Source organism: Hyperolius riggenbachi, chromosome 1, assembly GCF_040937935.1.
Source record: "Hyperolius riggenbachi isolate aHypRig1 chromosome 1, aHypRig1.pri, whole genome shotgun sequence".
NCBI classification, from domain to species: Eukaryota; Metazoa; Chordata; class Amphibia; order Anura; family Hyperoliidae; genus Hyperolius; species Hyperolius riggenbachi.
Window position 1 is genome coordinate 553,125,311 of NC_090646.1, and position 27,370 is coordinate 553,152,680.

At 41.5% G+C, this 27,370-nt stretch overlaps 1 protein-coding gene across 2 annotated transcripts in view; it reads right to left on the reverse strand.

The window, feature by feature from the left end:
* The window catches only part of MAN2A1 (mannosidase alpha class 2A member 1), a 183,732-nt gene that overhangs the window by 29,866 nt on the left and 126,496 nt on the right, over window positions 1-27,370 (reverse strand). For both annotated transcript variants that reach the window (XM_068247382.1, XM_068247388.1), the window contains 5 exons: window positions 22,855-23,020; window positions 19,039-19,272; window positions 13,752-13,874; window positions 6,314-6,425; window positions 2,274-2,407 (listed from right to left, as the gene is read on the reverse strand). In XM_068247382.1, the coding sequence (XP_068103483.1) occupies window positions 2,274-2,407; window positions 6,314-6,425; window positions 13,752-13,874; window positions 19,039-19,272; window positions 22,855-23,020 (769 nt within the window). The remainder of the gene's footprint in view (window positions 1-2,273; window positions 2,408-6,313; window positions 6,426-13,751; window positions 13,875-19,038; window positions 19,273-22,854; window positions 23,021-27,370) is intronic.

Consider the following 27,370-nt stretch of genomic DNA (forward strand, 5'->3'; position numbering starts at 1 on the left):
TCAAAAGCCAATCTAAAACTGCAAAAGCTTCCAAAGCTCATTCCTCAGAAAAGACATAGTACATATTCATAATCATTTCAGAGCTAATGCAATAACATACATCAGAGGCCTGGAATGTGAAGTAAGCCTATAAATCAGTAAGCACTACCTCTGTACCATTGACCCCTCTTTCCTGACCGGTTTCACTATTGCATCATCAGGGGCTTACTAGGTTCCTGTCATAAGAGCTCGTATGCAAGTGGAAATGTTGCCTTTATTGTATTTGTTAGATCTTATAGTGTGGGTCTATACCAAGGCTGATAAGCCTGTTTTCTTTGCTGTGGTGGAAGACGATTTGCATTATTTTAACTCATTAGCACTGAAGTGGTTCAAATCACAGTCAGAATTGCTGAAAGGTTGTAAATAATGGCTGTTACATTGCCATAGCATGGTGTACCTAGAGCAAGATTTTTAATTTTTTTGTAAATCAATCCAAAACAGCTCGGCATTGCTAACACTTCATACTGCAGGCACCTGCAGTTTCAGATCGAATTCCAATAACAAATATGTCACAAAATATTGAAAGTATCCCCCAAGTTCTAATTCTTTGGAGTTTTATTGCAGTAATTGTGCCCCCCAGATCCCCCCCCCCCCCCACCATGCCCTTACTTCCTGCAGTTTCAACCAGGGCAGGAAGTGAAGCATATGTCTCCAACTGGGATAAGCAGCAAAGAAAAGGAAAACATTTTAGTTAGAGCCTTTAGAAAGACTTAAATAAAATCTTTGCCCTGGTTCTTATACAAGTTTCTTTTTTGCAGGCTGCTAAAAGTGCAAACAAGTAGTTTCTGTTCATGCAGTCCATCCATAAATCAATCCTGATGAGCGGCCAGTGACCCCGGCAGCAGCTGTGCAAGTACCAGCACACGGGGTTATGCTACTGCAGCAATTTACAATCATTTCATCATTATTCGGTAATAATGTTGCAGATGTACACTCCAATACAATTCTATTAGGAATAGAGTGAAAATCTATGTATATTTAATACTAAGAACATAGGGTAATGTATTCAACTCCATCTTCATGTTTACAAGTCACTGTACTGGCCTTTGTCCAGCTGGAGGGTTTCTGCTTAAAAAGGAGAACTCCAGTCTAATCAAAAGTACAATACTGTTGGAGAAGCAGCAGAGAACACACTGCCTTTACATAGCAATGAATGCGGTTTATGGTCTGGTTAGTCATAAGTAGCCATCTCAAACATTTTAAACTGCTTCATGCTTTGTTAATAATGAACATGCACCTTTTTATAAGCGTATAACTGTTTTCTTGAAAATCATTTCAAGAGTCATTTTTAATGGCATTCAATTTAGTAAGTAGTGGGTTTTTTTTGTAGGTTTTTGAGGAGTGTTTAATGGAAAGTCTTCTAACATGCAAAACTTCACAGACCCAAGAAATGAAAGCTGCATCAACAAATGAAAGACGCTAGCTGCTGGACACCCTGTTTTGCGGCACGGTGGCCGAGGGACACCCTGTTTTGCGGCACGGTGGCCGAGGGACACCCTGTTCTGCGGCACGGTGGCCGAGGGACACCCTGTTCTGCGGCACGGTGGCCGAGGGACACCCTGTTCTGCGGCACGGTGGCCGAGGGACACCCTGTTCTGCGGCACGGTGGCCGAGGGACACCCTGTTCTGCGGCACGGTGGCCGAGGGACACCCTGTTCTGCGGCACGGTGGCCGAGGGACACCCTGTTCTGCGGCACGGTGGCCGAGGGACACCCTGTTCTGCGGCACGGTGGCCGAGGGACACCCTGTTCTGCGGCATGGTGGCCGAGGGACACCCTGTTCTGCGGCATGGTGGCCGAGGGACACCCTGTTCTGCGGCATGGTGGCCAACAGACACCCTGTTCTGCAGCATGATGGCCAACGGACACCCTGTTCTGCAGCACGATGGCCAAGGGACACCCTGTTCTACAGCATGATGGCCAAGGGACACCCTGTTCTGCAGCATGATGGCCGAGAGACACCCTGCTCTGCAGCATGGTGGCCGAGAGACACCCTGATGTGCAGCATGTTGGCCAAGGGACACCCTGTTCTGCAGCATGATGGCCAAGGGACACCCTGTTCTGCACCATGGTGGCACAGGGACACATTTATCAGGAAAATATTTGACACTAGCACACAAAAACTCTGTATACTGTTTTTATGTGGGAGATTGTGGAAAGTTGGTGCTATCTAGGAAGACTTTTTTTCTGAAAGGAATGAAAAGTGCATGGATTGTAAATAAATGCTGCTTGTACCTGGTATCCATTCAGGTCAGAATAAAACTTATTTTTGCTATGGATGTCTGAAGATATTCTCATCACAATTTCACGATTAAACTCTCCTCGAATATCCACAATATTAGTTATTTCCGGTGACTGTCCTTCAACACCTGCGGAATACAAGATTCAAGATCATCAGGTTACAAAAAAAAAACCAAAAAACAAACATTTGAAATGTAAAGACGCACAATGATCATCACTCAGCCCAAATAAGGCAACACTGCTTAACAATTATGCTTTTCTTTAAAATGTCCCCAAACTCATGGAGCTCACCTTGCCTAGAGATATAGCGATTCTCTAAAATTATTATTATTTAGCCTATTACTTATGTACTGTTCCCCTCCCCTTCGTATGAAGTTTTCTCCATAGGAATGAACATGTATGCTCACGTACAATACACAGATTTCATGATTTTATGTCCTATAATCGTCCAATGTCTACACTAAACTTAAAGAGAATCTGTACTCTAAAATTTTTTACAATAAAAAGCATACCATTCTATTCATTATGTTCTCCTGGACCCCTCTGTGCTGTTTCTGCCACTCCCTGCTGCAATCCGGGCTTGTAATTGCCAGTTTTAGGCAGTGTTTACAAACAAAAAACATGGCTGCTAACCAGAATGTGACAGGCTCAGAGAAGCTCTGTCTGTGAGTCATACACGCAGCATACAGAGCCTGCAGGGGGCGTGGAGGGGGTGTGCATAGCTTCTCCCTATCACAGTAGAGCAGCACATTCCTGCTTGAGCCGACAAAGCAAAGAAGATTAGATTATATAACAGAGATATTACAGAGACAGTGCAACTAGAAAAGGCTGCAGTAAGACAGACCACATTAGAACAGGTATAGGAACTTATAGGATAGAAGAAATAAGGCTGAAAATTTTGTTACAGAGTCTCTTTAAACCAAACTAATCTTTGAAGATCTGTACCAAGTGAGATACAGACATGATCAAACAGCTCTGTAGGACTGAGCCAATTACACATGTTCTTTTCTGAGATGGAAATGTGATAGATACTAAGAAATAAAATCTTAGGTCTATGGAAGGCCAGGTCCATCATCAGAAAGTAAATCCTCAACTAATTAGGCGAGTGGCAACAAACTACTAAAAGTATCTAGGTGCCACAGGGTGTACGTATGACGGCTCACCCATTCACTCCCGATTCCCGATGGCGTTAAAAACCATTTCCCCTCCAAGTCATAGCTTGGAGGGAGAAGTAATTTGAGGTATGGCGATTCCCGGAATCCTGAATTAACTTGTGCTAACTGCGCACTGTAGCATTAGTGCTGTAGCGCCCCCCAGCTCAGGCGCTTAAAACCACCTGCTTTGACCTTAAGGGCCATGTCACACCAGTCTATTTTGCAGCTGGCGACAATACAAGCTATGCAGCAATAACCATCTGGTAGTGTTCCATAGCTGTAAGCAGCTGCCTTGGAAAACATTAGTAACAACTTAAGATACAGATTTGAAGCTACTAACAGAAACTTGCTGAACGTTTCTTCAAGAGATTCTACAATTCAGTCACAATAGCATAAACTGACTAGCCAAGTTATTAAAGAAAATAAATCAATAAGAAAAGCTACTGTTCTGAATACCACAGAGGTGGAAAATATCAACCCATTTTACCCATAATACAGCAGCAGTGGAACACATTAGGAGATAGAGAGACCTGCCCTTTTGGGCTTACAATCTAGGCGGTTTACAATAAATGCAAAGCTTAAGGGAATGGCAGCAGCAAGTAGGAAGCAGGTACAAGTATGTCACTGCCAGTCTGTGATTCATCCTATATTCATTATAGGTGACTGACCCTTTAATTTTCTGGCAATATATGTGAAGATTAAAGGGAGATCTTCAAAGCTGCTTCAAATAATCTGAAATGCTGCCTCATTTGTCAAAATGAGGATTTGAGAGGTTACAATGTCTGCAACAAGAAAGGCAAATTGTGAAGGAGGATTAAAGCAGATCTATGAGCAAATATTAAATAATTCACGTTTTCCATAATATGCTCAAATAAGGATTTAATTACTTTTATAAACAGTAAATGTATCTGACTTTGTATGGATGATAAGGGAGAACTCTAGCCCACGCTAAAGAAGGTTTTTCCACTTGGTGATACAAGTTACTGTGATTAATATTTGAACCTCATTTTCCATTGCCAATAATCTGCTTTAAAAAGAGATACTGAAAAATAATTGATGAGCGCATATAACGGGATACAACTTCCTCTTCCAGTTTCTCAACTTAATTAGAATGGATAATATAATAACAATAACATTTGCAAAACTGCTGGAAGATGCTTTGGACTCCCTTTAAACTCAATCATGATATTGCATTCTTGGCATGCCTGCATATAGTTGACCATTATCAGCTTTTATTCTATTCCTTTGGCAATGCAGTTAACACTTCAAGGTAGTACAAAGTGCTCAAAGTGTAATGCTCCGCGTGTAAACATTCATAAAAACAGCATTTTCACCAGAAATTGCAGAAATCATTCTTGACACAATATGCCAAGCAACTTCACTTAGACAGTGCCCAGCTACTCTTTTGCCTTTAACCACCTGGGCGTTATGGACGAGCTCAGTTCGTCCAGTAACGCCGTGGTGGATTGCTCAGGCCCTGGTGGGCCGATTTGCATAAATTTCTTTACCGCAGCTCGCCACCGATCCGCCGCTACCCACCGCGAAAGAGGCCCCCCCCCCGCAGACCCCTTGCGCAGCCTGGCCAATCACCGTCAGGCTGCGCTATGGGGTGGATCGGGACTCCCCCTGACGTCAGTCCGATCGCCGTCATGGCGACGGGGGAAGCCATACAGGAAATCCCGTTCAGAACGGGATTTCCTGATAGGTATTAATGCCGGCGGCAATCGGAAGGGTGGGAGGGAGAGAGCAGGGAGGGGGGAAATCATGTGGCTAGTGCTAGGCTAGCTACATGAAAAAATTAAATTAGGTAAAAAAAAAAACCTACTGCGGCGGCGCGTAATCAAAACGCCACGGAGGTTAAAGGTGCAATTATACTGAAAGCCTTCAGACAGCTAATTTGTTTCTCTAGCCATTTCCTGACTCGTTCAAGTATCAAGAATTGTACAGCTGACCAGACAGAACTATAACTAATAACTTCTGAAGGAAAACCATATTTAAAAGATATTCACTTTTCACATATACACGTATAGCCCGATTTTGCAGTCTGTGACAGGGAAGGCTGTAATGTGATCCGTAACATTGCACAGTGCTTTTAAGCCTTGTATACACGGAGGCACTTTTGTTTGCTGTCAGTGGTGTCGCTGTACAGATGCATCACTAGCCTCTAGGCTTGCAATGCATCTGTTGCTATGGGGGGGGGACAAGCAGTGCATGGGGGAGTGGGGAGAACAATGCGATTGATGATCACTCATCACTGGAGATCACTAAAGATCTAGCATGCTGAATATTTAGCAAGCATCAGACAGCCGCTGTACACATGCTGGATTATCTCAAGAGTCTCAAGGTAAATCCAGCGTGTCTGTAGCTTTAGAATAGCTTGTTTACGGGAGGGTAACTGATCAGCTGCTGATCTCATGTTCTTTTAATAGAAAAAGTCAGAAGAACTTTGCTGTTTGCTCAGAGAGGACTTGCAGAACAGGGAATGCCAGTAGTTGTTGTTGTAGTGTATCTGATGCCGCGCAGGAGGATTTCTCAGGCCCTGCTGGGCCGCATTGCATAATTTTTTTTTTGCAACACACAGCTAGCACTTTGCTAGCTGCATGTGCATTCCGATCGCCGCCACTACCTGCCGATTAGCCGGCGATCGCCGCGCCGCCCCCCCCCCCCCCCCCAGACCCCGTGCGCTGCTTGGCCAATCATTTCAGGCAACAAAGTCAACATTTGATTGAAGATTTACTATGGGCATAGATAAACAGAGAACTTTACATGACGCCCTGCAGACAGACAATGGAGTGATTTGTTCCCTGCAGATTGCTCAGGCAATGTGTCAGCATGTTATAAAATGTGTAAATATATATGGCTAGTAGACATACTACTCACCCTGAACATTATACAGCCGTACTGTATGCATTAAATGATTGAAGAAACAAACCACCTCGGTAAAAACACTTCCATGGGTGACTCTCACAGTTGGTGGGTCTGAAACATACGGCTGAAATACAGTAAAGGAAAAAAATGCATTTTAGCAATTAACACAAAATAATACAAAATTAAAAAGCATTGTAGACAGTAGAATGTCGTTATAGTACACTCAGTTCTCTGGTCCCAGCAACCGAGTCTGTATAAACATACTATGTATGATCAATTCTCATATAGAAAATGTCCGATATAGTAAACTACTTTTCCTGGTCCCTTGTAGTTTACTATAAAATGATTCTACTGTAATACATAATCAGAAGATCACTTTAGTGAAAACTTTGTGTCAAAATAATAAGTCGTTCCAGAGAAATAGGTTGCTGGAGTGCAGAACCCAAGCATTCTTCCTAGTTACCTGAGCCACACAACATTAAATAACTTATAGGGAAAGCTTCGGAGGTAGATATAGATGAGCCAAACTGACTGTTACATGTAAAAATAATATGGACCTACTGACAGCTTTGAAATGTAATTTTCAAGGAAGTTAGAACAGTCATTATAAATGTTTTACATAATATACAGTTTGATTGGCCAAGTCTGTGCTGTTTGTTTAGTATCATCACTATTAAAGCGTACATGTAGTGACATGAAGCTTGATGAAATACAGCGGTTGGACAAAATAATGGAAACGCCTAACATTTTGGCATCGTAATCTTTGAACATGTTTTAAGCAATCAAAACTTGACATATGTTAATTTCTTTTTGTTTATTATTTTTGTTATTTGATACGTTTAATCAAAATAATTTTTTTTTTTTACAGCTTATTTCAACAAAAGTTGCTTATAATTTATAAAAATGGAACATCTCTCAGACTTTTAAAGAGGCCAAATTGTTGGTGCTCGTATGGCAGGCGCTACTGTAACAGAAACTGCCCGAATGCTTGGCATTTCAAGAGGTACTGTCTCAAAAGTAATGACTGCCTTTGAAAGAGAAGGAAAAACGTCCTCAGCAGAAGCCCAGTTGTGGCCAAAAGTCGAAGTTGTCAGAGAGCCCATCAGGCTCTAAATCGAATTGTTAGAAAAGCTTGCAAGACCACGGCTCCTAAAAATCACTGCAGAGCTGAATGAACACCTACAGAACCCAGTTTCCCCAAAAACTGTTCGTCAGGAGCTGCACAAATCTGGATTCCATGGAAGAACTGCAATTAGAAAACCTCTGTTCTCAAAGACAAATGTTTCAAAGCGTTTAGAGTGGTGTAGAAACCACCAGAATTGGTCCCTCTAGCAGTGGAAAAATTTGATTTTCTCTGACGAATCATCTGTTACCTTATTTCCGACCTCCGGCCGAGTGTACATTTGGAGACAGCCGAAAGAAGCATTTCATCCAGACTGCCTTCTCCCAACCGTAAAACATGGCGGGGGTTCTGTGATAATCTGGGGTGCCATTTCTTGGAAATCCGCCGGGCCAATGATTTCCCTTCATGGAAGAATTAACAGCTGAGACTATTTAGGAATTTTGGGCGAACAAGTTCATCCTTTGGTTCAAGAACTGTTTCTGGAGGGGAATGCCAGCTTTCAAGATGATAATGCCTCAATCCATACAGCTAGAATTGTTGAAGAATGGCATAAGGAACATTCTAATGAAGTTGCGCATCTCATCTGGCCACCACAACCCCCAGACCTTGACATTATGGAGCATTTATAGACGTTTTTAGAGATTCAAGTAAGAAGCAGATTTCCGCTGCCATCATCTCTAAAAGAACTGGAGGGTGTTTTAACTGAATAATGGCCTAAAATTCCTTTGGAAACAATTCACAATTTGTATGAATCAATACATCAGAGAATTGAGGCTGTAATTGCAGCAAAAGGTGGACCTACACTATATTAAAATATATTTTGTTGATTTCCAAGGTATTTCCATTATTTTGTCCAACCCCTGTACATTGCCTGTGTTTCCCTTTACTTATTTTCACTGAACAAAGTTAGTACTGTAACCCTTTGCTATACATTCCAGTCTCTGCAATCCATAATGTATAAATGCAGATAATTTTACCCAGATATCTGATAAGTGATCACAAAACAGGCCTCTCGCTGGGACGCTGGGACAAACACTCCTGCCAGAAGGTCATCATTACTCTGCATTGAAGCCACATAAACCGCAGCAGTGAATGCAAGTGAGATGTGGTGGTGTACTGCTACTCAACTTGGGAGTTAAAGAGAACCTAAACTGAGAGGGATATGGACGTTTCTTTTTAAACAATACCAGTTGCCTGGCAGTGGTGGCTGAATCACACACCTGAAACAAGCATGCAGCTAATCCAGTCTTACTTCAGTCAGTGCACCTGATCTGCATGCTTGTTCAGGGGCTGTGGCTAAAAGTATTAGAGACACAGGATCAGCAGGAGAGCCAGGCAACTGGTATTATTTTAAAAGGAAAAATCCATATCCCTTTAAAGAGCTTAGAATGGGGCCCTGATCAATAAATGCAGTATTTGCTTCATTTTAGGATATGAGCAAAGTAGCATTGCAGTATGCAGAAGAAAGTACATCTCCCGGCCAAGCACATAGCTTCATTCATATTATGAAATCCAGCTCTACCCCGTCATGTAAACTGTCCCATAGGACTTATAAAGTGAGATTATGGCTTCTACAATTCTCCAAAGAGCAGGTAAATACAGCGAACTGCAGAGTGAGAAGAAGCAGCAAAGCCATATATTTTATAAGTCTCTAGGCCAGGCGTGGGCAAACTTGTGCAGGACTGAGCCGAACGCAGCCCGCTGCAAACTCTCTCTCCCGAGTTTTTGCGGGCGAAAATGATTGGGTTTAACTCACCTAATCGCTCATTCCAGTGGCAATCTCCATTGCAGCGGTGGAGCCATTTGACACGCTGGTACGTAATGATGGCATGCCATATGAAGCTGCAACGAGTGAATGGGTGAGTTCCATTTGTTATTGCATGCTGCACGCAACTTTGAAAGTACAAAGGGAGGGTGAGAGGAATCTTGCCATCTAGCTGCAGGCCGGCTTTACAATGGCCACGTTCCTAATCCAGCAAGCAGGCTGTAGTTTGCCCAGGTCTGCTCCAAGCCCTGGATAATGGAAGGATTTGTTGCAACCGCACCACACCTACCACAACCTCAGATCAATAGGATCTAATAACTTGGTCATCCCAAGAATCCACCTCAGCATCTATGGAGAGTCAACTGTCATGCTGTCCCTGTCCTTTGCGACACCCTACCACACTAATGTAAAGACAGCTCCATCTCTGGAGGTATTTAAATGGATTCTGTGGAGTCCTTCAATAAACATAAACAGACACTTACCTGGGGCTTCTATCAGCCCCCTGTAGCTGTAATGTTACGAATAATTGCCCGGTGGCGGGGAATGAGTGATCGGAGGAGGACAGCGCGGGACATAACAGCTACGATAGAAGCCCCAGGTAAGTGTCAGTTTATGTTTATTGAAGGACTCCACAGAACCCCTTTAAACTCAGACCAAAAGGCCACTTGTTTAGTCTGGCATTTATGGAGATTTTGCTCTGTATCACAATTCACCTACACAATTTACTGGTCTGAGACATGCTTATGCGCTTTGAGTAATGAGGTGGAAAAAAGCACTTTACAAATGATGATGTTGCTGGGACAGATACCAGGGGATCTTCCTAATTAAGGTGCCCATTAAAGGTACAAATTTTCCTTCATATTCGATATTGCGACTTGATTTTTATGATTGAATTGTATACAAAATTATGCCGTGTATGGCGCAAATCAACGTGGCTGGAAAAAGAAAAATAATCAATCCAAAAGTTGGATTTTATGATCAAATCTGATCGTAAAACCTTCTTAGATCGTTCTGTTAATAGGAACAATCGATAATTGCCTTCTTATTAGTTTCGATCGTTCAAAATGTGTCAAAAGATCGAATCTGAAGAAAAAACTGAACCGTTAACGGGGACCTTTAGATAACATACTTTGCTGCGTACTGCACAGAGTACTCTTGGCCAGATGGATGGATTTTCTTCTGCACAATGCAGTACACATCTCTGATCATATATTAGATTGGACCAAAAATCAATAATGCAGTATATTGCACTATGGAACAGGTCCCAATCTTATGCTATTCTAACTCGTTATCAGTACACTGCCACTTTAATCTGTAAACCTAGATTTCTAACACTTGTAACAAATACAAGACTGTGGGATCTGAGGAGACCTGCTTGGGATTATTTCTATACATGCATCTGTTTATCTCATCGGGCTATTTTCACTTCAGGTTTGCTTTAAAGAACTAAACGGAGAGCTGTTTGTTTCGATTTACTTGGATGTTGACAGAGAATGATTGTATTATAACCAGAAAGCCTGTTGTCTCCATCCACCACTACGAAGCTCTCTAGTGTGACGGCTTCCCCCGCTGCTGCCGCTTATACACGCCTGTCAACAGTCATGTGTCACCCTCATTGACTTCAAAGAAGAATTCTCCAACACGTTGGCGAGAGGCAAAGATTGAACTGGGAATTTCACAGCAGGGTTTCTACATAAGTACAAGTTCACACATCACTGACCCAAATCACCTTCCACTCCAAGTTAATCGTTTGGGGGTGAAGTGCTGATTTAATAGCATGCATTCAGGTAAAAGTGGGACTTAAAATTACTGCACAGGATTGTGGGCAATACTGCATATTTAGTGATGTCCTTGGCTCACTAATGGCTGTTCTAAACAAATGTACTGTGTAAGCAATCATTTCACTATTAGTAATGTGAAGAGGAAAGCCTTATTTCCATAACCTGCTGCCAAGAAAATCTAATGATATGTGTAAGTTGGGATGAGCTTTTTTTCCTTTAGCAGTGCGCACACACACATAGGAATACTAAACACAACAGATAGCCAGGCCATGTATACAAGTGCATGCAGCGCAGGAAGAAAATGCCTGCAGAGCACGAGATGGGTTTATGTAAACACTGAACAATGAAGCCTTCCGACGCTCAAAAACAGAGAAAAATAAAATATAGAGTTACGTTTTCACAACAAGTATAGAATGAATTTAATAAAGTAAATTAAACAAAACGCCCTCAGAAATCAATTAGCCAAAAGAAGACAAAACAACAAAACCAAACAAGTAAAGCAAGAGATTTCTCAAAACTGCGGGGAGGAAAGTGGAGGTAATGCTCCAAGAAATACATTTTTGGAAGTCAACCAGTTTGGTTACCAATCCCAGCTGTTCCAGTAGTTGGATCAGCGTTGAGATACAGGGAAAACTTTGGCTGATTAGGTCACTACTCAGACTGGTGACAGGAAGTTAAAGTAAACCAGAGCGAACCATATAGCAAAAAAATGATACTTACCCGGGGCTTCCTCCAGCCCCATAAGCACGTGCGAGTCCCTTGCCGCTCTCCCGGGGTCTGTCGTTCAGCCATGATCAGCCCCAGTAACCGGCTCAGTCGTGTCAATCAAGGTCTTCTGCTCATGTGCGGGAGGTCCGCGCATGTGCAGTAGACCCAGACTGGACCAGACTGACCCTGTTACTGGGGCTGATCACGGCTGAATGACAGACCCCGGGAGAGCGGCAAGGGACTCGCACGTGCTTATGGGGCTGGAGGAAGCCCCAGGTAAGTATCAATTTTTGCTATGTAGTTAGTTTCGGTACATTTTAAGTGTAGATGGAGACACCCTGGCCACATACTTCAGTGCTGTACATGGTCATTGTGAAAACAGAGAAGAGAAAAGAGATGATTGAGGAGATACATTTTTTTATTGTTGCTAATTGCACTTGAATCCCAGATTCATTTACCCTTGGTGAGTGAGCTGGATACACTCTGGCGAGGGTGTTTAGCGGGTCCGGTGGGGGCTCATGACAAGTAGGATGTGAGCAGCACACATCACTTAGACAGGTGGCACATTGTGTAGGGGGGGGAACATGGAGTACACATACCTCCGGCGGCCACATTACAATGAGGACATGCACATGCCAAACGTAAATTATGCACACAGCATTGTGACTCAAGTATAAGCCAAGATCCCCAGTTTTGGCACACTTTCTTGGTCCCCAAAACTAGGCTTACACTCTAGTATACGCATATGGTAGTTTGCGGGAGAAAGTGAAACCGGCCTCACACTTTTTTTCAGCCTCACATAAATTGCAGGCTAGGGGGATTTAGAAAAAACTGGTTGAGATACAAACAGATGACTCCAAGTGACAATACAAATTTATGTTAACATTTAAAGGGACTCCGAGCAGTGCAGAAACTATTGGAAAATGCATATCATTTTAAAGCTCTCTTTCTCCTCTTTCCAATGATATATAAACCACCACCCTACGTCTTTTAGTTTTCGCTATTTTCGCGATTGAAATTGCCGTGACCGCGATAGGGCAGGGCAACGATTTAGGTGTCGTCAGAAAGAGGAGAAAGAGAGCTTTAAAATGATATCCATCAAGCCATAGTTATATTGTATTACACAGGACGACACTTTCCCCAGTGTCAGCAGCTCCATTCTGCTGAATGCAGCTGCTGACTGACAAAAAGTCGCCCTGTGTAATACAATATAACTATGGCTTGATGGATATCATTTTAAAGCTCTCTTTCTCCTCTTTCTGATGACACCTACATCATTGCCCTACGCCTTTTAGTTTTCTCTATTTTCGCGATCGAAATCGCGGCCGCGGCAATTTCAATCACGAAAATAGCGAAAACTAAAAGGCGTAGGGTGGCGGTTTATATATCATTGGAAAGAGGAGAAAGAGAGCTTTAAAATGATGTGCATCTTTCCATAGTTTCTGCACTGCTCGGGGTCCCTTTAAGTAAAGTGTGTGTGTGTGTGTGTGTGTGTGTGTGTGTGTGTGTGTGTGTGTGTGTGTGTGTGTGTGTGTGTGTGTGTGTGTGTGTGTGTGTGTGTGTGTGTGTGTGTGTGTGTGTGTGTGTGTGTGTGTGTGTGTGTGTGTGTGTGTGTGTGTGTGTGTGTATACACACACATCTATCTATCTATCTATCTATCTATCTATCTATCTATCTATCTATACACATACACGTACACATAAAAACCCCACCTCTTGTTTCCACCCCATCCCTTTAGATTGTAAGCTCGCAAGGGCAGAGTTCTCACCCTCTCGTGTCTTGGAATGTTATTCATTTAATAGCTTACACATACATTTTAGTGATCATGTTAAAACTGTTAACTGTTATTGTAACCACCAGTTCTGTATTTTACCAGTGTCCATATTTGATGTATATCATTGTCTGTATCATTATGTATCCCTTGTTTGTTTTCTTACATTGTACAGCGCCACGAAATATGTTTGGCGCTTTATAAATAATAATAATAGCATATACAGTACATACACTTTTTTTCAGTGTGCACACTAAAATCATCTTCATGAATCAGTTTTGTAATAAAGTTCAGTACTATACCTTAGCTTCACCATCAGGCAGGAACAAATATGCCCCACTTTTATCTTTGTTATTTGTGGTTCCATACCAGTTAAAATCCACTTTCACATTCAGAGTTTTTCCATCTTCCTTTATCTTCATTTGCTACATGAAAAATAAAATCACATTTACCATTGTCCAAAATCATTTATTAAAGCGTAATTTTACTTTTCGTAAAAAAAAATCAAAAAAAATCCAATACTATAAACAGGCAAGTACAATACTAATGTTTTTGTACGTTAATGTTATTAATCTTTCCATGTCAATTTTCAATCAGGTAATAACAATAATGTTAACACTCATATAGCACTTTTCTCCTTAGGGACTCAAGATACTTAAAGAGACTCCGTAACAAAAATTGCATCCTGTTTTTTATCATCCTACACGTTCCAAAAGCTATTCTAATGTGTTCTGGCTAACTGCAGCACTTTGTACTATCACAGTCTCTGTAATAAATCAATGTATCTTTCCCCTGTCAGAATTGTCGGCCTGTGTCTGGAAGGCTGCCAAGTTCTTCAGTGTTGTGGTTCTGCTATGAACTCCCCCTTTCAGGCCCCTCTATGCACACTGCCTGTGTGTTATTTAGGATTAGAGCAGCTTCTCTCTTCTCTCTCTTATCTTTTACAAGCTGGATAAATCGTCCTCTGAGCTGGCTGGGCTTTCACATACTGAGGAATTACAAACAAGGGCAAAGCTGTTTGCAGGAAGAAAAGAGCAGCCTGAAACTTCAGTGCATGGGGGAAAGAAACACACAAATGATCTCTTGAGATTCAAAAGGAATGCTGTATACAGCCTGCTTGTGTATGGATGTATTTTCTATGTGTGGACATACTGTACATCAACCTACTTCCTGTTTTGGTGGCCATTTTGTTTGTTTACAAACAAACTTTTTAAAACTGTTTTTAACCACTTTTAATGCGGCGAGGAGCTGCGAAATTGTGACAAAGGGTAATAGGAGATGTCCCCTAACGCACTGGTATGTTTACTTTTGAGCGATTTCAACAATACAGATTCTCTTTAAAAAGAACCTGAGATGAAGAGTAAAAACAAACAAATTCATACATACCTGGGGCTTCCTCCAGCCTCTTTCGCCCTGATTGCTCCCTCGGCGCCATCCACCACCTCCTCAATTTTCCGTAAATGCTCCCGGTATCTTCGACCAGTCAGGGCTTACCACGCATGGCCGCCCCGCTACTACTGCGCAGGCATTGAACTCTACTGCCCACAGGAGCAAAATGGGGGAGCGTACTTGGCATGCCCCGACTGAAGGACGGTGCAGAGGGAGAAATCAGGCCTATTTTTTTCTATTCATCTCAGGTACACTTTAAGAGCTGGAGCCACTAAGACTACACTCCATAAACCATTCTGGAATGTTAGGGAGTCTTGCCCAAGGACTTGAAGAGGAATTGGTACTGGCTCCAACACCTTGGCCAATGTCCAGGGTGGGGTCTTTAACCAGCACACTATCCAGCTGCCCAGGTTATATTACTAACCTAATATTTCCATTTCAACAGTAAACTTATACTGCACTTCTGGCCAAGTGTGGAATCTGTACTCTAAGTATTTAGCTGTTATGCATTTTATCGCACTAACCTTTTCACAGCACTTTTGCAGAGTACAGCTAATAATGTACCGTATGTCCCATGAACAATAACTGCTCCTCAGATGATCTTGCTATATAGTTCCTATAGTTTCAGTTTCAGAGAAGCAGATCTTTATGGGAATGGGGGAAGGGATGTGACAGAGGTTGATCAACTAAATAATAATAGCAACTAATAATAATGATGAACACAGAAGGTGGTTTACCTGGTGGAGTTCAGCAAAAACATGGTGGCTGTGAAAGGGGGCGGGAGAAGAGGGGATATAAATGAAAAGTATGCTTATAGACAAGATCATCAGCTTGTGGTACAGGAAATCTATGGGATGGCATAGCGATAACTGCTGTTAATCGTAACGTCATGCACAGAGCGCTCCCGGCTGTGGTCAGCATAACCACCACACTGGTGTCAGTGTAGCACTGAGTAAGCAGACATATGGAATTGTCAGTGCAACACATAATAGTCAGTCTGCGAGGAGGTAGCTTAGAAGGTCTGCTGCCGTATGTATCCCTTTCACAAGGTTAAGTACTGTACCCTAATGGCAGCCTTACTTTAAAGTTAGAAGAATCCTGGAGGTCCGCACACTCACTGAACAAAGTTCCATTTTTTATTCAATTATCATGACACAATTCCACTCCATACACCAACAAATCGTTTCGGGGCCCCGTGGGGTCCCCTTTGTCAAGGTAACAAGATACAGAATGGCGACAGTGCTGCAATACACCGTTCACCATGATAATTGATTAAAAAATGGAAATGTGTTCATGGAGTGGGCGGACCTCCAGGATTCTTCTACATAGTGCACATTGGTCCAGCAGCACCACAGTGGTGTGCGATTCCTGATCCACTTGTGGAATTACTTTATTAGATTGTGGCAAAAAACAAACAAAAAACCTATTTTCTCTTACAAATGTCCTGTCACACATTAAAACACATTTTCTCCCACACATTCAACAAGTAAATGAAGTCCGGCATATTAAATGTCTGAATATGAATGAGGCTGCTTTATTGATCATTTGTCAAATGACACTAAGCTCCCAGTAGAAAGGCACATTGAACTCTGCCTACGTTTCATTAGCATACTTTGCCTGACAAAGAAACTAGGACATGAATCAAACGACAAGGAAGGAAAAATTAGCAATACATGTATCCATATGGAACAACTATTTCTAGGACACTAGAGTGGATAAACATTACAAGTGCATTTCAAAAATATAAAATAGTGTGTGCACTTCTAATGCAGAATTAGCAATTCTCAAAAGACTCTCACATTCAGAGGGCTAAAATACTGTAACAGTACTCCAAACTTAAAGTGAACATGAACAAAGTAAAAATATTTAAAATAAACCGATGTACCAGCAAATGAATATTACATACTTACCTCACCATCAATTCCTCTCAGCTCACTATTTTCTTCTAACAACGATGACTTCCAGTTCTGACTAAATCTAGTCAGTCTTGTCTCTCCAGAAGCCGAAAGCGTTAGGACCCTTTTTCACTATATAATTTGCTGTCGGTTATAAACATAAGAACAACTGATGTGCAAGGTAATGCCCATGTTTCCCTATGGCTCAAGCGATATTACTTGTTAGGGCTGACCCAGAAACTGTTATGGGATCGTTGCCATTTTTAAAATGGGGGATGGAGAATTCCATCGATAACAGTGGTTAAACAAGACATGGGACAGGAGAAAGATTGATGAGTTGACTACGTGGGAAGTATGATGTGTGCATGTTTATTTTGACTTCTTTTTCAGTTCAGGTTTGCTTTAAGAATGAACTATCATCTCCACAGCTCCTGTATTTGGTGGTGGACAACGTTTAAATATTACAAATAATACTGGTGTAGTCAAGTTTATTTCAGAAAACAATGAGCTAAGTTTTAAGGGGCATGTAAAAGCACACTCATAACAAAATAAAACTTTTGTAAAATTGAAAGTGCAAGAGAAATGGTTTTTATGAATCTTTGTGATTAAAAACAGATAATCAGACTGATTTGAAAAGGCTACGTTATGCAGTTTGCAAAGCATCATGGATTGTATTAAAGAAATTACAGCTGGAACACCTTTGCTTGTAGAAATCTCTCCTAGTGGTTCTGGTTCACCATGGGCTTTAACTAGGTGTTCAGTCCTCACCACAGGATCACCTTGAGTTACAAAAGTAATCACAGCTCTATGCAGGACTATGACTGTACTAACAATCAGTGCCACCCATGGACAACTCAAACCAGAAAATAGAGTTTCAAAGGTTTTTTTTTTTAGGTCTTCAGAAACAAAGATGCCACCGCACTGCCGGAGATGGGGTGTTTCCTCTGTCCTTAAGAAGTCAAGACAGGGAAATATTTAACACACCCCAAAAATAAAATCATTATTTCTCAGTTTTCAGCCATAATAGTTTTAAAATAAAATGTGCTACGGTAGATAAAACCCACATATTTTATTTGTCCCGGTTGGTACAATATTTAAATCATAAACCTAGTACAATGTATGGTGGCAGTATTTTATTTGGAAATAAAGATGCATTTTTCCCCTTTTGTGTTTCTTTATACTATATTAATTACAAGCCCTAATTTGCAAACATAACCATGATATACGCTTATGAGATACATATTAAAAAAGCTGAGTCTCTAAGGTAATTATGATTTTTTTTTTAGATGCGGTCATTTTTTTTTTTTTTACAAGTGTTTTATTTTTATAACTATGGGGAGCAGGTAAGAAGGGGCTGTAAAAACTAGTAATTTTTCATCTATTTATTTTAAAGGGACACTTAAGTCAAACAAAAAAAAGGAGTTTTACTCACCTAGGGCTTCCAATAGCCCCCTGCAGCTGTCCGGTGCCCTTGCCGTCTCCCTCCGATCCTTCTGGCCCCGCCGGCAGCCACTTCCTGTTTCGGTGACAGGAGCTGACAGGCTGGGGACGCGAGTGATTCTTCGTGTTCCTGGCCACAATAGCGCCATCTATGCTGCTAGAGCATATATCATATACCATAGAGCAGCATAGAGGGTGCTAATGTGTCTGGGAACGCGAAGAATCACTCACGTCCCCAGCCTGTCAGCTCCTGTCACCGAAACAGGAAGTGGCTGCCGGCGGGGCCAGGAGGATCGTAGGGAGGCGGCGAAGGCATCGGACAGCTGCAGGGGGCTATTGGAAGCCCTAGGTGAGTAAAACTCATTTTTTTGCTTGACTTAAGTGTCCCTTTAATGAATTGAAGATGTTCTTTTTGGCCGCTAGATGTCCCCTACAGGAAGTAATGCATTACAGTGTGCGTGTTCCCATTCACCAATCAGTACTCTGCTGCAGGGGTTCAAAGATGCGTGTATCTACGCCCCTGGTTTCTAAATAAACTCAAAGGGGTTGAGATACACAGTACAGCTGTGTGGAAGCAGTTAAACAATACAAATTGCCTGGCTGTCCTGCTAATCATCTGCCTCTATGTTTAACCATAGACCCTGAACAAACATGCAGATCATGTGTTTCTGACAAAAAAAACTGAGCAATTGGTATTGTTTAAAAGGAAATAAATATGGCAGCCTCCCTATCCTTCACACTTCAGGTTCCCTTTGAGAAGGACATGAGGGCCACAACTGACATTATGAGGACATGAGATGAGGGTTACACTTCATTAAATTGTCACATAAGGGCCACATTTGACAACATGTTCTGTGGAGCTCACCTCCAGAAGACCAGATGTTTGAGAAAAGCCAAGCTTCAAGTAGGAATTCTCTAAAGACAAGTCTCTGACAAGGTCATCCAACTCATTGACATGGAAAGTCCCATCTGATACAATCTTCTCGCTTCTTCCTCTAGTAAATATGGTATAATCCGCCTTCACAGTTTCTGAACTCTCGCCTTCCACCAGCTGATAAACAGCCAAGCCAAGTGCAGGAAGATGTGCCAAAAATGAGACCTGGGGGAACAAACATGCAGAAGAAAAATCAGGAGTTTAGGTGGAATAAATCAAGTAAGGAAATAGTCATCAAGCCAAGAGCACTTATGAGTGACTGTTCAGCAATGAGATAAAGATGAATCAAAATATATTTCGTCTATAGGCTCGTACATATGCCAGAGTTCTTGGGCAAGGTGGCTGGTCAGGGCAGTCTCTGCCAAGAATCTTGCGCTTGGGCAGTGGCCCTGATGAATTGGCAAGAGTTTTTTTGTTGCAGATCGACTCTCCTCATTACCCTTCTGCACATAACTCCTCTGTTCTGTGCCGTGCTATTGTCCCTCCTACCTACTACATAGTAACAATGTATCTCTAGGCTGTAGGATAGCAATGCATCTGTACAGCATTCGGCCCCAATGTATCTCTCGAGGGATTGAGTCTGACAGTAATTGTGTGTATAAGCACTTACTGAACTGGCAGAGATGAATTAAATGCCAAGTAAGAGGGCAAAGAAAAAATGTCATAGGACACCATTAAAATAACATGGAAGGAACTTTAAAACTAAAACTCTGGTTTCACTTCTGCTGTGCTTTAAGTATGAATTTATGTATCTATATCTCTATAACATACAGTTATAGCCCATGTGCAGCTTTAATTGGCGTTTTAGCCTATTTACCTATGTAAAATCAATAAAAAACCCTTTGAAACTAAAAAACTCTTCTAACCCATCCCATTGCAAAAATGGTCTTAAAGTGGACCTATACTGAGAGACTTCAAAAGTGAACACATTTTTGAAATCTGGCTGATATTTAAATTTATTGCAAATTGAACAAGTAAATCAGGTGGTGTGACTAAACCAGAGCCGGGACAAATTCCCACTGCACCCAAGGCTGAGACTCCAAAGTGCGCCCCCCCCCCCCCCTACATCCTTTTCACCCCAGCTGTCACACACTGATTGCTATTAGACTAATGCTGGATACACACCATGCGTTTCCGCGTTCGATGCGTCCGTCGATATGCGTCGATTCGATCATTTCCGACATGTCCGATTCAAGTTTCGATGGATCGTTAGGTCGATTTGTCATACTTTACATGGCAATCGACCTAACAATCATCGAAATTCGTTCGGAAATAATCGAATCGACGGGTATCGACGGACGCATTTGACGCGGAAACTCATGGTGTGTATCCAGCATAAGAGGCGCCCCAGGGCCCCCCAACACCTTAATCTCTAGTTATCTGGCTTGCAGTCACTGCTATGTATCCCCTTTTCTTATTGCTCTCTGCTTCAAACACAATAGGGGAATGATAGCTGAGTTGTGCGCCCCCTCCTACATTGCGCCCTGAGGCTGGAGCCTCTCATGCCTCTGCCTCGGCCCGGGACTAAACTAAAGCATCCTCGTAGGTGTGCGACTTAAATTACTGAAGCTAAAATATAATGTTTAGCCATCATTTAAAGATATTTTACCACAAGTTTAGCATTGGAAGTTTTGATCATTTCTTAGTACAGGTCCACTTTAATTGACAAAAAATAGTTTGCTCAGCTGATACTTGTCTTGATTCAGAGCTTTAGAGATAAAAAAAACGAGTGAAATATAAGGTTACTGTGAAGGAAGAATCCAGTGCTATCTGAAAGTCTTATTTGAAATGAAAGGATTTTTGAACGTTTGGTGAAAGATGAAAGGTGTTGCAAGTAACAATACCTTAAATTCTTCCTAACTGAGCCCATGACTTCTGTATAACTGTCTGTAAGGCTGTGTGCACACAGGGGGCCTATACTCCGGGGTAGGGAACAGGGCCTTTGTCTCCATGCACTCTTCTGTGCCCTGCTCACTTTAGATGCACATGTGGATAAGGCCATACAGAGCTGGAAGTTTACACTGAAAACCAGCAGGAATTTGGAAAGGATTTTTACTTTGTTTCAGTCTGCGGTTTAAAAGGAAATCACACTTTAGCTGAAAACAGCTGTAAATGTGTCAGTGCTGTGCAAACCTTTTTCACATTAAATGTTATTTTAAAAAATTGTTCCAATTTTCAACTAAACTGGACTGTAATCACAAATTGCACTCCTCAAGCAAGGAATCCTAAGCAAATCTGCAATACAGATTAAACAAATGGTTTCCTTTTCCTGCATGACTAATAAGGACAGAACAGAAAAAACTGTTGCATGTATTCCACTCTTCAGAAATCAAGTGACTGGAAGAAACTCTTGACAACATCTGTTATAAATGGCTGTGTGTTCCTATGCACAAAAACCTAGCTAAGAAAGATTAAACATTTTTAACTTTGATAGCTACTATCAAAGATACCTTTGATCGCTACAATGTGTATTACTAATCTTAAAGGACCATCTATTTATTATTTTTCTTATGATGAGGAGGATGATGATGATGTAGGTACAAGGCTTCCACAGTCTTGTCACTGACTGTCCCTCAGAGATTCTCACAATATATTCCTTAAATCTATTCCTTAAAAAGTTTATGCCCAGTTTGGGGATTGCCAATTAACTTAAAGAGACTCCGTAACAAAAATTGCATCCTGTTTTTTATCATCCTACAAGTTCCAAAAGCTATTCTAATGTGTTCTGGCTTACTGCAGCACTTTGTACTATCACAGTCTCTGTAATAAATCACTGTATCTTTCCCCTGTCAGACTTGTCGGCCTGTGTCTGGAAGGCTGCCAAGTTCTTCAGTGTTGTGGTTCTGCTATGCACTCCCCCCTCCAGGCCCCTCTATGCACACTGCCTGTGTGTTATTTAGATTAGAGCAGCTTCTCTCTTCTCTCTTATCTTTTACAAGCTGGATAAATCGTCCTCTGAGCTGGCTGGGCTTTCACATACTGAAGAATTACAGACACAGGCAGAGCTGTTTGCAGGAAGAAACGAGCAGCCTGAAACTTCAGTGCATGAGAGCTGAAGGGGGAAAGAAACACACAAATGATCTCTTGAGATTTAAAAGGAAGGCTGTATACAGCCTGATTGTGTATGGATGTATTTTCTATGTGTGGACATACTGTACATCAACCTACTTCCTGTTTTGGTGGCCATTTTGTTTGTTTATAAACAAACCTTTTAAAACTGTTTTTAACCACTTTTAATGCGGCGGGGAGCGGCGAAATTGTGACAGAGGGGAATAGGAGATGTCCCCTAACGCACTGGTATGTTTACTTTTGTGCGATTTTAACAATACAGATTCTCTTTAACAGTATGTTTTTTGGAAGTAGGAGGAAACCAGAGTGCCCAGAGGAAACCCCTTGAATGCAGGGAGAACTTACAAATTCGAGCTGGAAATTTAATTCGGGAACTTATTGACTAAACTTCTTAAGCGAGTGAAAGGTAGGTAGGTACACTTAAAACTCGTACCCTCTGCATTTACCATCCCCCTTGATGAAGATAGTAGAAGGCCCTTCCATTATGGCCAGGCAATAAAATACCTATTGCAAATGCATAAATTGCTTATGCACATGTAATTTACAACAGGACTAGCATAACAGTTTGCTATTCCACTGCTTGAATGACAGAGTATTAAGTAGCAAGTGTATTACCTTACTGCATAATCTGTCACATCACTGACCTTCTGATTAGAATTCTGAAAAGTAGATACCTACCTGATAGGTGTCCAGAGAAACCACAGTAGCTGCATCCCACACTGCACTGATCTGAGCCTTCACAGGCTTTCCTGCTGCATCCAGAACCTTGGCTTTTGGTGAATTGATGTATACCGATACAACAGACACACGCTCTTGTTCAAAAGGGTTAAAAATTGCAAGCGGCCTAGAAGATATAAAATACAGAGTTGTTACAGTTCTTACAGGTTTAGCATTAATTTTTATAACAGTAAAATAAACCTATGATATGTTAGAGAAAGGAGCAGGGGAACTGAATAAAAATTTTGAATACTTGCCAACAAAAGCAAAAGTGCTTATAGGTAAAATACTTGCAGAGAAATCCTCATACTTGCCCAATAAAATACATTTTCCATGTTTTTTCTCCCCTAGATGTGTATATTTTCCAGTGCCACAGAGTGCAATGAGCTAAACTGCTGTACAATGTCCCACCCCTCACCGTATGTGCCCAGGTTCCCAGACTCACCAGCCTCCCTAAACACCTGATCCAGCCCTGCTAAGGTACTCATTCGGTGGGCAAGAATAGCCACAGCCTTGGCATGTGTAAAGAGCCCTGTAAATGCACATTCTAAGATGCCAGTAGAGAAGAGGGGTCCTGCTGAACAAAAGCAAGTGGAGGAGGCAGAAAAACAAAACCAAAACAACAAAAAACTTGCAGTACATAATTTTGTAATTTTGTACATGTTTTGCACATATTTTCAAAGGCCATTAATGGAGCTGTGTGGAAATGCAAATCACTCCTGGATCGAGACTCCAAACTACATCATTCAAATCACATAAGTGATTAATAACATTGAAATGCACTGGGGCCATGTTTAACAGAAAATTAAATTCTGGGACCAGTTGCGGGCCAATCTTGCTGTCTAGTGGCCACCTCCCCCACAGTTATTATGCAGCATTTGCAGGTGGATGCACAATTACAAAGATATCAGCCCTCAGATCCAACAACATAAACCCATAAAGAATAGGAATCTGAGATATAAGCATGGATCTTCTGCTGATATTTTACTGGATGTAACAGAAGACACATCACAGGAAACATTATAAACCGGTTGTGATTTCTCTAACGTGCTTTCTTGTTGCTATACTTTGGATTACTCCAACTAGAAATATTGTCCTCTTTGATAATGTTTTTTGAATAAATGGGTACTGCCATGGGTCAAACAAAGCCCCATTGTATACGAACCATTTTATGAAGAGGTCAATTGTAAAATATTTTGAAATAAAATGACCAGTTACACATTTGTAAACATGTATGACAATTAATTTATAGTTTCTTGACAGTTGGAGCTACAGTGAAAAAATCACATCTGACAGGATCACTATCTTAACTGCCTGTAGAATCAAGCAGCACTGTAATGTTCCCTGTCCGTGATTGGTGGAAGTGTCCAGGGGAAGATATTTAAGAGGCTTAAATTGCACGGAGTAGTTTGCACATTCCCTAGTTTGCGAACTGACAAAACAGTGGACAGCTGGCATGTACGAAAAGCATTTGACTGAAGGGGTTATCTCCTTTTCTATTGAGGCAATGATATAACTTGATTTTTTTTTAAGCTACTATAGTCTTGTTGATCTGTGGAAAAATGTTGCCAGAGATTCATAAATTAGATGTTCTATTTATATCTCTGGTGCTTGTTGCATTTATTGGGAGAATGCATACAAAAACATGCATACAATGAGCAAACGTAATTGCAAAACAATCTGTGGATACATAAGACTGATCATGATTTAACTTTGAAATGAGCTAATCAAATATTTAAAACAATGGTTTTAAAAATTCGTTTATAGAGGCTGCCCATTAAAATTTGACAAAGTTTGAGCAGTATAGACAATTAACTCTCAATCAGTTGTAAAGGTGCCCATACACATCGATTTTCTTATTTGATTTCTTGCAGATTCGATTCATCTGCTGGGAACTGATTCCCCAAGATGTCAGATCGATTGATTTTTGATCCATTTTAAACAAAAATCGATTGAAAAAATTGATCAGACAGGATGGAAAATGTAAAACAAGCAGGGGTGGGGCAACAGCATTGGCAGACTGATGCCCTATAGCAGTGATGGCTAACCTTGGCACTCCAGCTGTGGTGGAACTACAAGTCCCATGAGGCATTGCAATACTCTGACAGCTCTAAGCATAACTCAGGGAGGCAGAGGCATGATGGGATTTGTAGTTTTGCCACAGCTGGGGTGCCAAGGTTAGTCATCACTGCCCTATAGCATTGCAGTGCTTCGAGCAGTGCAACTCTGTATTTTGATCGGTTTTCAATAGATTCCCTGCTGGAATCCAATGGAAATTGATTTGCATTGTATGGTAGGACTCAATTCCTTTTGAATGGATTCTTTTCAGAAAGGAATTGATCATTTTGGAACACGGGATGGAAATCTATAAGTGTATGGCTAGCTTAATTTCGCTTAGCAGAAAATTAACATGCTCCATATAACCTTGCTTAGTGTCATCCCCTTAGTATGTGCAGCCTGAAGGACAATACAGTATAATAGAGACGCTTTATTTTATTTTGATTTTCAGTAGCAATACAACTTTGTGCTTGTGTCTTTAGATGTAAACAGTTTAGCCCTCCAGTTCTACAGCAAAGTCATGTTACCAGAAGTTGCTCTGTTATAAGTTGGCCAGTAAAATGTGATATGCTGGGATTTGATTATGTGGTTTTGACCGATTCTACTTTGATTAACCGTATAAAGGCGTTAATTCATATACTATTTTGTTTGATTCTGTACCTTTTCTGCCATGTCTGTGTAATAAAGTTTTACTTTCTTCGAACAACAACAAAAAGGCAATTTGGTTCTAGCAGGCAGGACAACATGCTCATTCAGAAGCCTAAATATAAGAATTCCTGATTTATGGACAACAATTTATTTTGTCTGGAAGCAAAACACCTACAAGGTCTGTGTTTCAAAGACACACCAAACCCATGTGTCAGATGTCTCACTGTCTATAAAGGTGCGTACGGCAATGACGGGTCCGTCAGTCCCATTTAGCCGTCAGTAGTGCGTGTGTACGCGCTGTCGGTGGACTGATAAGGCTGCTTCTGAACGATCGCCTGAGCGGATCGTTCACAAACAGCTTTATCAGTCCGCCGACAGCACGTACACATGCAATACTGTCGGCTGAACGTCCACACAGCGGGAGGGTCGGACGGACCAGTCGTTGCCGGATGTAGTGCGTGTGTACGCACCTTAAAGCACATATTCTGATCTACTTTAATCTGGAACTAGCATGAACTGAGAAAACAAACATACGAAACTGGAAAATGCAGATTCCATTAGAATCTTATCACTCTATAGAGATCCGCTTTACCAGAGTAACAAAGATTTAAAGCAAATACCCAGTCACAGGACATAGTTCCGTTTATTAAAAAAAAAAAAAACTGCTGAAATAAAAAAAAGAAAAAAATCTAGAAACTATTTGTGCATGTATGAAAATAAGCCTTTGTGTAAAACATATTTTTGAGAAATATTTCACCCTGAAACCCCCTCCACCATGCCACTGTCTGGGTTTTTGGATACTTTGTACAACTCTTTTAAAGCGGTATCGTCACCATAAAAATCAAATTTCAACAGCAACTGGTCTGAGTGTATTAAGTGATAAAGATGCTAAGCCTGCATTCAAAACTTTTTCTGCTGTTATGATCTGGAGTTATCACATACTTAAGGAAACACTGGCCCTTTAGTAGTCGTGCCAAAGAATTGCATGCTGGGGGTTCTTTTTATCTATAATCTATTCCTCCTCTTCCCTTTATTTCCCTGCCAGCTTCTTATCTGAAACCTAATCCCCTACTCACTTGTGTTTACAAGCAAGGCTGAGGCGACTCAGCGATTGGAGGAGACAAGAAAAAAAGTAAAGGGCAGAAATGACATCACAAGTTAGCCTTAACTGTGCGCAAAAGACATGGCCCCCACCAGGAACAGAATTCTCGTAATTTACTATATAACATTCACTGAAATCAAAATGTTGACAGTATAATACATGTGTTATGTAAGTAGATCAAGTATTTATCTACTTATACATGTGTTTTTTTTTTCCTGGCATAGTATGGCTGATACTACTGCTTTAAAGAAATTGTGGCCACAGAGTTGCCCTGAAGTATCGCCTGCCATTACAATCAATGGGGCTCACCGCGAACTTCCAGCTCACAAGTATTTGCGGTAACTTTTGTGACCGTGAAATTGCAATATTTGTCCATCCTTAATCTGAATGCTTCTTCCAAGTCTGAGGTTGAAAGTTAGAGGAACAGGATCAGCAAGGCAGCCAGGCAATGTGTATTGCTAAAAAGTAAATAGATATGCTATGCATTTACCCGTGCATTTTCTGAACGTAACTTTTTCCGGACCGCCGCAGTATAAAGCTACGTCGGGCGGGTGGCGCTGCGGTTCTGACTGGACGTAAGCTCTACGTCCCATTCACCGCGCGCCCCCGCCCGTTCCCGCCGCAATGTGCTGTCCTGCAGCCTCTATGACGGCAGCGCACTGTGAGCTG